The sequence below is a fragment of the Oncorhynchus nerka genome, linkage group LG3, assembly GCF_034236695.1.
Source record: "Oncorhynchus nerka isolate Pitt River linkage group LG3, Oner_Uvic_2.0, whole genome shotgun sequence".
Classification (NCBI taxonomy): Eukaryota; Metazoa; Chordata; class Actinopteri; order Salmoniformes; family Salmonidae; genus Oncorhynchus; species Oncorhynchus nerka.
In genome coordinates this window covers 19028719-19041384 of record NC_088398.1, presented here as the reverse complement: position 1 = coordinate 19041384, position 12666 = coordinate 19028719, and the positions used below count along the sequence as shown (strand labels likewise).

The 12666-nt window shown below is 45.9% G+C and overlaps 1 protein-coding gene across 3 annotated transcripts in view; it reads left to right on the top strand.

The window, feature by feature from the left end:
* Positions 1–12666, top strand: part of LOC115103639 (protein PTHB1) — a 207677-nt gene that overhangs the window by 77781 nt on the left and 117230 nt on the right. For all 3 annotated transcript variants that reach the window (XM_029624498.2, XM_029624486.2, XM_065009244.1), the window contains one exon: positions 9078–9260. In XM_029624498.2, coding sequence (XP_029480358.1) covers positions 9078–9260 — 183 coding nt within the window. The remainder of the gene's footprint in view (positions 1–9077; positions 9261–12666) is intronic.

Here is a 12666-nt window from a genome sequence, read left to right as displayed (position 1 = left end):
TATGTTGTTGACACTGTGTCTGTGTAGAAACTAATGCTCTTTACTTCACTATGTTGTTGACACTATGTCTGTGTGTAAAAACTGCTGCTCTTTACTTCACTGTGTTTGTGTGTTAAAACTGATGCTCTTTACTTCACTATGTTGTTGACACTGTGTCTGTGTGTTAAAACTGCTGCTCTTTACTTCACTGTGTTTGTGTGTTAAAACTGATGCTCTTTACTTCACTATGTTGTTGACACTATGTCTGTGTGTAGAAACTAATGCTCTTTACTTCACTATGTTGTTGACACTGTGTCTGTGTGTAAAAACTGCTGCTCTTTACTTCACTATGTAAGTCGCTCTGGATAAGAGCGTCTGCTAAATGACTTAAATGTAATGTAATGTCTGTGTGTTAAAACTGATGTTCTTTACTTCACTATGTTGTTCACACCGTGTCTGTGTGGATGTGTTGCAGGTTTGGACCTTTTTGACTTTTGTGTCTGTATTGTGAAAGAGACAGTCAGACAGACAGCATTTGAATATGTGTTTGTGTGTGCGAGACGAAGAGCGCGCGTGTGTGTGTCTTTTTTAAAACAAGCGAACTCAGCAAGAGGGCCAGCCAGGTCATTCCACCCTGTGTAAAACATGTGCTTCGACTAGTGAGGACAGCTTGAGTGAGTTTGAAACACACACTCGCTTTCACACACAACCCTTTGTATATTCACACAAAGCGAAGTCCTCAAACTCCCAGCTGTGATATCAAAACTAGCCCTGTAGGCTAACTTACGCCAGAAACAATTAATTCTTTCACTTCTAAAGAGCCAAGATAAATGTTAAATGAGTCTTGACTGTGTGCAGAGAGTCTCTCTCTTTGGGAGTGAGTGTGTGTGTGAGTGTGTGCATTTGTCAGGGTATATTAGTGTGTTTTGATTCAGAGTGTATGCTGGGGTGAAGCCCAGCGGTGTGTGTGTGTGTGTGTGTGTGTGTGTGTGTGTGTGTGTGTGTGTGTGTGTGTGTGTGTGTGTGTGTGTGTGTGTGTGTGTGTGTGTGTGTGTGTGTGTGTGTGTGTGTGTGTGTGTGTGTGTGTGTGTGTGTGTGTGTGTGTGTGTGTGTCTCTGAACGTGTGTCGCGCCACACGGCTGTGTGCTCTTGAGGTGTACTGAGTGCAGTTGTAGTAATTTGTAGCTGGAGAGTCTGTGGTAGAGATTAATGGAAGGGACATTGGAGGGGACAGGATGTGTGTTTGAGAGACCTGCAACCCTGTAGGGGTGTATAGTGGAGTGTTTCATCACCTGGTCTCACACACACACATCTCTCTCTACTCTTGTGTGCGCCCCCCCTCCTTCACATTTGGATCAGGCCAACGCCCCATTATCTCATCTCTCGGTGGGCCAGGTTGGAACTACTAAGCACTAGTTACAGGGGTGTTCAAATTTAAACCTGTGAGGTTAACTCCCAGGTTTCTATCAGGAGGCCTGGAGCTATGGTGAGGCCTGCACTTCCCTCATAGTAATCCCAGGCTGGGTGTCTCTCTGGCAGGGTGTGTCTCTAATTGAGCCCCCTGTCTGGAGCAGTAAGGCCGGACCACCCAGACTCATGGGAGGAACCAGTAACCTTGGTGGAAGGTGTGTAGGGACCTACTGTAGGGAGGGATGTGGGAGGAAACTGGGCGGTTGTTTGATGTTCTGGTGTCATTCTTGGCTTGTTAGGGCGTTTGCAATCTCAATGGATCTGTGTGATGTAATCAATGTTGATTGAAATTTAAAAGTGAGATCATTGAAGTATAGACATTTGAGAGGAATGGTATTGTACTATATGTCTCTCTTTTGTTTTTTCTTTCTCTCTGTTTCTCTCTCTATGGAAAAGCAACCCCAACAAGCTCTCTGGTCTCACATTCCCTCGTCTTCTCACTGAGAAAGCAAACGTGAAGCCCTGTCTTTGATAGTCCAGCGAAGGTTGTAAATAGTCCTCTATTTTATTACCTGTCTGTGAACAATAATAAAGTCTATGAAACCATAGGAACACACACACACACCTCATGCTGCCTTATGATAAAGAGAACCATTCACATGGAGTTGAGAATGGGCAAAGAGCCATGGAATGAAGACCCTTCAAATAAATCTGAAAGCTGGAGAGTAGCGGAAGTAGAGGAGGATCGGTGCACAAGTTTGTGTTATAATACACATGTATCTAGTCTGGATTCAGACACAAACACATTTGGAATGAAAGAGATGAACAGCATTAAAAAAAGAAGAGAGGATGAGGTGTGGAGGGGGGAGAGTAGATCATAGCAGCTTTATCTTGGTGGTGTGGTTCAGAGCCTGCCACCACCGCTGATAACCCATCTCAGGTTGCCCCTGTGTGGGTTGCCAGATCTAATCACTGTCCCCCCCTTTTATTTCTGTTCTCTCTCTTTCTCTTCCTCTGAATGCTTCTATAAACAAGGCCAGTGTGTTGCCAGATCATCCTCTCTCTTCCCCACTCTTATCAGAACTGAGAAGACTGTGTTATCTGCGCTAGCTGCGCCGCGGCCGTGACCAAAAACAAAAGCAGTTACTGTCTGTCTTTGCCTCATCCATTGGCTGGCAAGATGCTAATCGCTGCAAATCTCTCTCAGCTGCTTCCCCGCTCTTTGTTACTGTCTCTTTAACTTTTTCTCTCTCTCACACACTTTTTTTTCTCTCTCTCACTTTTTTCTCTCACTCTCTCACACTTTTCTCACTCACTCACAAGCTCAAACGCAAAAAAACTTTATTGGCAAATAAAACAACAGAAATCTCAATGGACATTGACATGTTTTCAAATGATGTTTAAAATGGCAACAATTGCATAACACTTTTCTCTCGTATCTGTAGGGCTCTCTCTCACCTTAACACTTGTGTGTGCCATTGTGTTTTTACGTGTCTCTGTTTGGGTTAACTCCCTATACGCGTGTGTGTGTGTTCAGAGTAGGATGTCTGAGAGCAGCCTATCAATCTTGTAGGAAGAAGAGAAAGTGTCTTTGAGCCATACTGCTGCCTTCAGCTAGTTTTCAGCTCACTTTGCACTGCACTCTGGGAGAATGCACTGAAGGAAATGGGCGCATTGATTCTGCCCATCGTTAAAGTGTGATTTGAATGATAACCTGGAAAGAGTGATTCTCTCTGTACCTTGGGATGGAGATGCTTAGCGGATAATCACACATACACATTAAAATGGGGAAATGTTGCTCCAAATCTGTCTCTCTCTCTTGTGTTGTATGACCTCCCCAGAGAGACAGATGAGTTTGGCCATATAATTTTCCACTGACAGACCGGGTGCACAGCTCACCTCTGCTGTGTGTGGCTGGGCGTATGAGATGTGGGTTGTGTTTGGAGGTTGTCCATGGTGCTTGCTGTGGCCAGCTGAGCTGGAAGGGTCTAATCTGTGGGCTAAACTGAGAATACCTCTTTGCTAATAGCTGTGTCCTTGTCGCTTTACATGAAAGTAACAGTCAGACCCACGTCTTAGCAGCGTTCACATAACACTATCCAAACTCCTCTTTCTCTCCCCAAGGTGCAAGCAGACACCACAAACCCCACAGTGTCAATCACCCACCCCACCGATGCTAAAATTACACCTAATTCATACACTGGCTACACACACAGACGTCTGTTCAGGCTATATGTATTCCAGCCTCTCCTTCTGTGGCTTTGGCCCTCCAGGAATCATATGTTGGCCAATCTTTGAAGACTTGCTATCCCAACGGGGACCAGAGTATTTTTAGCCTGGTGGAATTTGGGTAGAATCTGACTGTAGGGGGAAATAGTGGGTGGACACGGTGACACATACTGATGGGTATTTTGGGGGAGGTAGAGGAGGAGGACTGAGGTGAACCCCCCCAGGGGAGGGACAGGCCCTTCTCATTCCTGCTTCTTCTTACACACACACAGTGGCACACAAATGCACACACATACACTTGCATAAACACAAACACACACAAATGTCAAACACTTGCGCCCACATCTACAATTTAAATGCGCACAATATACACCTGTAGGTATGCAGTATGATGTCTGCTGGTGTCTGCCTTGGACATCACTGTGGCCTGAACAGTTCTAACTGCTATATGAATGCTTAGTCCTCTCGTGGGCTCACAGTTGTATAACACACACTATGCTAGGGGTTGTGTAGGGGTTATGACTATTTGGTAATGATTTACTTTGAATAAATATCTATAAATACAGATCCATAACTCATTAATTACACATCATTTCATGAACGTGTTATAACAGGTCCCAAGGTTAACTTCTCTGGGATATGTGGGACGGTAGCATCCGACCTCGCCAACAGCCAGTGAAATTGCAGGTCGCCAAATTCAAAACAACAGAAATCCCATAATTAAAATTCCTCAAACATACAAGTATTATACACCATTTTAAAGATAAACTTCTTGTAAATCCAGCCACAGTGTCTGATTTCAAATGGGCTTTACGGCGAAAGCACACCACGTGATTATGTTAGGTCAGCACCTAACAGCCATTTTCCAGCCAAGGAGAGGGCTCACAAAAGTCAGAAATAGCATCAGATGGCACTCACAGGACTTCATGTTACACAATAAATGTGTGTTTTGTTCGATAAAGTTAATCTATGTCCAAAAACCTAATTTGAAATTGGTGTGTTATGTTCAGGAATGCATTGTCTCAAACAAACATCCAGTGAAAGTGCAGAGAGCCACATCAAATTACAGAAATACTCATAATAAACATTGATAAAAGATACATGTGTTATGCATGGAATTATAGATAAACTTCTCCTTAATGCAACCGATGTGTCAGATTTCAAAAGGTTTTACAGCGAAAGCACACCTTGCGATTATGTTAGGTCAGGACCTAGCCACAGAAAAATATACAGCCATTTTCCAAAGAAGGAGAGGTGTCAGGAAAGTCAGAAATAGCGTTATAAATATTCACTTACCTTTGATGATCTTGATCGGAATGCACTCCCAGGAATCCCAGTTCCACAATAAATGTTTGTTTTGTTCGATAAAGTCCATAATTTATGTCCAAATACCTCTTTTTTGTTTGCGCCTTTAGCCCAGTAAACCAAATGCTCAATGCGAGATCGCTTAGTGCCGACGAAAAGTTTAAAAAGTTATATTACAGTTCGTAGAAACATGTCTAACGATGTATAGAATCAATCTTTAGGATGTTTTTATCATAAATCTTCAATAACGTTTCAACCGGACAATTCCTTTGTCTTTAGAAATGAAAAGGAACGCAGCTACATCTCACGGCCACGCGCATGATTTAGCTCATGGCATTCTGCCAGACACCTGACTCAAACAGCTCCCATTCGCTCCCCCTTCACAGTAGAAGCCTGAAACAAGGTTCTAAAGACTGTTGACATCTAGTGGAAGCCTTAGGAAGTGCAATATGACCCCATAGACACTGTATATTGGATAGGCAAAGACTTGAAAACCTACAAACCTCAGATTTCCCACTTCCTGGTTGGATTTTTTCTCATGTTTTTGCCTGCCATATGAGTTATGTTATACTCAGACATCATCCAAACACTTTTAGAAACGCCAGAGTGTTTTCTATCCAAATCTACTAGTAATATGCATATTCTTGCTTTTGGGCAGGAGTAGCAGGCAGTTTACTCTGGGCACCTTATTATCCAAGCTACTCAATACTGCCCCCCAGTCCCAAAGAAGTTCATGAAATATATCCATAGCATATCTATAGAGTATTCATGTCATGCTATGCAAGAGCTCATATCTAGGTATCTTAATAGATGCATCATTACAATGAAAGCGTAGTGTCATCATTATGGCTGTTCTCAAAAGTGTGTTTCTGCCATACCAGGGATAGTGAATATGCCTAAAGGCCAAGCCTGATCTGTAGAATGTACTAGACTCATTTCCCACACTGTCCGGTATAGGCCTGTGACGACGATTTTCTCCTCCCCACTAAGGTGAATGGAGCATAAATATCCCCACAGGATTGAATCATCAGGGTATATTTTACAGATCAAATTGTCTTGTTGATAACCTCCTCCACTTCAAAATGAGGCCTAAGTTGGTCGTACTGGTCTATAACGCACACATGAAGGTTTTTTGTATGCATTCTATGCAGTCAAACCAAAGTCAAATATATTTCCACATTCATACAGCATTTATAGCTAAGCACGTCATGGTAATTAACTGTGCAGTTTACCACTGAACACCAACATTAAAAGTCTATGTATGAATTCTATGCAGTCAATGTACTGTCATTTCTATTTTCCCATTCATAAAGTAGCATAGAGGTTAAGAGCATTAGAACAGTAACCGAAAGGTCGCTGGTTCGAATCCCTGTGAAAAATCTGTCTGTACTCTTGAGCAAGGCACTTAACCCTAATTACTCCTGGAAGTAGTTCTGGAGAAGAGTGTCTGCTTAATGACTAAAATGTAAATGTTATATCAAAAAGAATACAGACACAACACAGAATGTTAAACGTAATATGAATATTTTATTTCATTTTTTTTAAAGTATCCTTTATTTAACTAGGCAAGTCAGTTAAGAACAAATTCTTATTTACAATGACGGCCTAGGAACAGTGGGTTAATAACTGCCTTGTTCAGGGGCAGAACAACACATTTTTACTTTGTCAGCTCAGGGATTTGAACTAACAACCTTGTGGTTCCTGGCCCAACCACTAGGCTACCTGCCACCCATGTAAACAATTGCTGAAGGCATCGTTGAAGAATCCTACTATTGACATTTTTCAGTTGAACTTTTCTTGAGTAGGTTTAACAAAGATTCATATTAAGCATTCACATTCAATTCCCTATTTTAGACAGAGCAATAACTATTTTAGTAAAACGTAACACAGGGTGATAAAGCAAGCAAGCATTCACTCTTATTCACTAATGTTGTAGCTAGCTAGCTAAGCCCCTGGCACACTGTCAACATGTTAATTGTCGTCAAACTCATGAAACATTTGGGTAATGTTATTTCACTATTTACATTGTACTTTGGCACATTACAGACCTTTTTAAGACAGGTCAAGTTAAAAGACAGAAAACAGTTGTCACGCCCTGACCTGAGTATTCTTTGTTTTCTTTATATATTTTGGTTAGGTCAGGGTGTGACGAGGGTGGTATGTGTGTTTTGTCTCATCTGGGGTTTTATACTGTCTAGGGGTTTTGTAGGTTCATGGGGTGGTTTACCATCTATGTGTTTATGTAGGTCTATGGTTGCCTAGATTGGTTCTCAATTTCAGGCAGGTGTTTATCGTTGTCTCTGATTGGGAACCATATTTAGGTAGCCATCTTTGGGTATTTCGTGGGTTATTGTCTGTTATGTTGCATGTTAGCACTGTGTTCATCAGCAGTCACGTTTGTTTGTTGTTTTATTAATTTGTTCAGTGTACTTCGTGTTTTTTCGTCATCCATTAAACTATGCATTCACACCACGCTGCGCTTTGGTCTCCTCCATACGACGATCGTGACAACAGACACTTTTGAAACGTTTATTGACAGTTGGAAAACTTGTTGACATTGCCAGGGGCTTAGCTAGCCCCTAGCTAGGATTACTAAATTAGTGAATAAGGGGGAAAAGCTAGCTAGCTTTACCACCTTGTGTTAGTACGTTTTACTCACTTAAAATACAGTGAGCTCCAAAAGTATTAAGACAGTGACACATTTTTTTTTACAACTAGTCTTTGCACAGGACTAAATCTCGCTTCCCCCATCCCTCTCAATATAACCTATATGAATTAGCATGGTGTCGTGGCCTTTCTGGTTAAATGTGCCTCTGTTCCCCTCAGCTGGCATCAATCAGCGCTGCGTTTGGTCCCACACAATGCAGCCCTTGACTGGGAACCTCCATTTGGCTCGGCTTGGCAGGGCGGCCCTTTTTATCAATACACACCAATCTTTACTAGCAAATTCACCCCTTTGAAAGTCAGTTTCCTCTAGAGGTTTTCTTTGGGAGGAGCTGGGGGGGTGGGGGTCGAGACGTTTGTTTAACGTTTGGCTGAGTGACATGGTTGCCGGGGAGATGGAAGTGGTTGGGGGGACTGGAGGGTTAATGGTTACGTGGGGGTGTTTGGCTTACAGTGCCGCAGTACTCCCTGTGTGGTGTGCGTGCGGGCAGCACAGGAGGCTACTGAGGGAGGACGACTCATAATAATGACTAGAATGGAATGAATGAACATGGAAACCATGTGTTTGTGTTTCGATACCATTCCATTAATTCCGTACCAGCCATGACTAGGAGCCCGTCCTCCCCAGTGAAGGCTCCACCTGTGGTGTGCAGATAAACAGTTGTGTGCTGTCCAACACATCATACTGTACTACTCTCCCACTAGCCTACATGCACCACTATAGGGTTGGTTTTACTTTCCCCTCTAGATTCCAGTGCATTCATGAATCGAGGTGCTCTCCCATGGTGAAACTGAAAACGGAGTTGAACCCCAACTCTTACCTGCAGTTTGCCATTAGTCACACATCCACAGACAGGATATTCTCACTCTTTCCTTTCCCCTCCTCTTGACTTCCCCTCCTCTCTTATTTCTCTCCCTCTGACGTGCCTTCTCTTGTTCTGTTCACCTTCATCCATCTTCTTCTGTCATCGCTCGTTCATGTTGTCCTCCGGTTCAGGTTAAACTCTCAGACCACACCTAGAGACGCTGCAGAGCCACCTCCCTCTCATTACTCATTCACATGGCTTACGGAGTTGACTTCTAGAGAAGGTTACTGATGAGTTACGGAGTTGACTTGTAGAGAATGTTACTGATGAGTTACGGAGTTGACTTGTAGAGAACGTCTTCTATGGCTCCAGGAGATGGATTAACATGAATGACTTGGATGAGTCCCTGTGTTGACCCTGAAGCCTTGTTTCCATTGGCACTTTAAATCAGGGCCCCATTCAATCACTTATCATTCTAGTGGACAACCGGAAACTAATTGCTTGTATAAAGTACCTTTGCGTTACGGAGTTGACACTTGATTCAGCAGGCCCTGAATCCCCCTCTCTCTCTCTCTCTCTCTCTCTCTCTCTCTCTCTCTCTCTCTCTCTCTCTCTCTCTCTCTCTCTCTCTCTCTCTCTCTCTCTCTCTCTCTCTCTCTCTCTCTCTCTCTCTCTCTCTGTCAGGTGATAGCGTTGGCAGATGCAGCGGAGGAGAACCGGGCATGTCTGAATCAGGCGTTTGTCCGTCTGCGCAGCGCCACCCACCTCCTCATCCTCCTGGTCTCCCTGTGGCAGGGCCTCAACACAGAGCAGAACGCCATCCTGGAGGCTACGCTGTTACCCCTGCTACAGGACACACCACAGCTGGTGAGACACACACTGTTACCCCTGGTACAGGACACACCACAGCTGGTGAGACACACACTGTTACCCCTGCTACAGGACACACCACAGCTGGTGAGACACACACTGTTACCCCTGCTACAGGACACACCACAGCTGGTGAGACACACACTGTTACCCCTGCTACAGGACACACCACAGCTGGTGAGACACACACACTGCTACCCCTGCTACAGGACACACCACAGCTGGTGAGACACACACACTGCTACCCCTGCTACAGGACACACCACAGCTGGTGAGACACACACACTGTTACCCCTGGTACAGGACACACCACAGCTGGTGAGACACACACACTACTACCCCTGCTACAGGACACACCACGGCTGGTGAGACACACACTGTTACCCCTGCTACAGGACACACCACAGCTGGTGAGACACACACTGTTACCCCTGCTACAGGACACACCACAGCTGGTGAGACACACACACTGTTACCCCAGCTGGGAGACACACTGGTGACACACACACACTGTTACCCCTGCTACAGGACACACCACAGCTGGTGAGACACACACACTACTACCCCTGGTACAGGACACACCACAGCTGGTGAGACACACACACTACTACCCCTGCTACAGGACACACCACAGCTGGTGAGACACACACACTGCTACCCCTGCTACAGGACACACCACAGCTGGTGAGACACACACACTACTACCCCTGGTACAGGACACACCACAGCTGGTGAGACACACACACTACTACCCCTGCTACAGGACACACTACAGCTGGTGAGACACACACACACTGTTACCCCTGCTACAGGACACACCACAGCTGGTGAGACACACACACTGCTACCCCTGCTACAGGACACACCACAGCTGGTGAGACACACACACTGTTACCCCTGCTACAGGACACACCACAGCTGGTGAGACACACACACTGCTACCCCTGCTACAGGACACGCCACAGCTGGTGAGACACACACACACTGTTACCCCTGGTACAGGACACACCACAGCTGGTGAGACACACACACTGCTACCCCTGCTACAAGACACGCCACAGCTGGTGAGACACACACACACTGTTACCCCTGCTACAGGACACACCACAGCTGGTGAGACACACACACTGCTACCCCTGCTACAGGACACGCCACAGCTGGTGAGACACACACACACTGTTACCCCTGCTACAGGACACACCACAGCTGGTGAGACACACACACTGCTACCCCTGCTACAGGACACACCACAGCTGGTGAGACACACACACTGCTACCCCTGCTACAGGACACACCACAGCTGGTGAGACACACACACTGCTACCCCTGCTACAGGACACACCACAGCTGGTGAGACACACACACTACTACCCCTGCTACAGGACACACCACAGCTGGTGAGACACACACACTGCTACCCCTGCTACAGGACACACCACAGCTGGTGAGACACACACACTACTACCCCTGGTACAGGACACACCACAGCTGGTGAGACACACACACTGCTACCCCTGGTACAGGACACACCACAGCTGGTGAGACACACACACTTCTACCCCTGCTACAGGACACACCACAGCTGGTGAGACACACACACTGTTACCCCTGCTACAGGACACACCACAGCTGGTGAGACACACACACTGTTACCCCTGGTACAGGACACACCACAGCTGGTGAGACACACACACTGTTACCCCTGGTACAGGACACACCACAGCTGGTGAGACACACACACACTGTTACCCCTGGTACAGGACACACCACAGCTGGTGAGACACACACACACTGTTACCCCTGCTACAGGACACACCACAGCTGGTGAGACACACACACTGCTACCCCTGCTACAGGACACACCACAGCTGGTGAGACACACACACTACTACCCCTGGTACAGGACACACCACAGCAGGTGAGACACACACACTACTACCCCTGGTACAGGACACACCACAGCTGGTGAGACACACACACTACTACCCCTGGTACAGGACACACCACAGCTGGTGAGACACACACTGTTACCCCTGGTACAGGACACACCACAGCTGGTGAGACACACACTGTTACCCCTGCTACAGGACACACCACAGCTGGTGAGACACACACTGTTACCCCTGCTACAGGACACACCACAACTGCTGGGAAAACACACACACACACATTGCTTTCTCTCTCTCTCTCCCCATCTGTCTCCTGGCTGCTTGACCCAAGTCTCCCCCTCTGACCCTGGAGAATAAACACAAAGTACCTCAGTGATCTGTCCTGAAGCCCCTAAGTGGTTCTGCTACCACACACTCTCTCAGGTGCCACTGAATATACTCCTGGCAGCTCCACAGAGGATGAGGATGGTGTTACTGACCTGTGTGTGAAGAGAAGAGTTATATCTAGACGGAGTGAATGTAATCGGGACAATGGAGAGGAGACGAATAGGCCTGATTCCAAACCACAATGTACACCCTTCCCTCACAGATATACAGTGCCTTGCGAAAGTATTCGGCCCCCTTGAACTTTGCGACCTTTTGCCACATTTCAGGCTTCAAACATAAAGATATAAAACTGTATTTTTTTGTGAAGAATCAACAACAAGTGGGACACAATCATGAAGTGGAACGACATTTATTGGATATTTCAAACTTTTTTAACAAATCAAAAACTGAAAAATTGGGCGTGCAAAATTTGTGGCAAAAGGTCACAAAGTTCAAGGGGGCCGAATACTTTCGCAAGGCACTGTACAGGGAGTAGTGATGTTTCCCCCCACAGGCCTCCAATAGGCTAGTGAAGTTTCAGATAGTGTAGCTTTGAACTGGAGCCTGTATTCAGCCCTGATGTCCCTTTGGTCAAGGAAGGCTATGGCAGTGAGAATGCAGTAGGGGGGGTGAGGGGGACATTTTCTGAGAGGGCCAGAGGGGTCTTGTTCGGTTGTGTATGTGTGTCACAGGGGAGTTGTTCTGTTAGCAATTTAGACTCACATAAACAAGTGTGTTGAGAGAAGCCCTCCATGAGTCCACGTGATACGACGACAGATTTCTGCTCCCATAGAGACCGAAAGTGTGTGTGTGACAGTCAGTCAGTCAGTCAGTGTTTCCACTGTGATTAAACGCATGACTTCTCATCATCACACAGGTTAGAGGTGTGTCTATATACAGTCCTCTCTATTTACCCAATTTCAAACCAAATACCCCCACTGCCCCTTCAAGAGAGACATAGGGACAGGTGGCTAACACACACATCTGCAAACACAACCTCACTGTGATAGACACCCCCTTACACACATACACACACTTTCTTTCATTACCACACACACAGTTAACACGCCCGAGAGCACACATCCGAGCAGACATCCAGTCAGCCTGCACCTGATGAGGCCCCAGAAAGATGGAGTCACTGAGAGTGA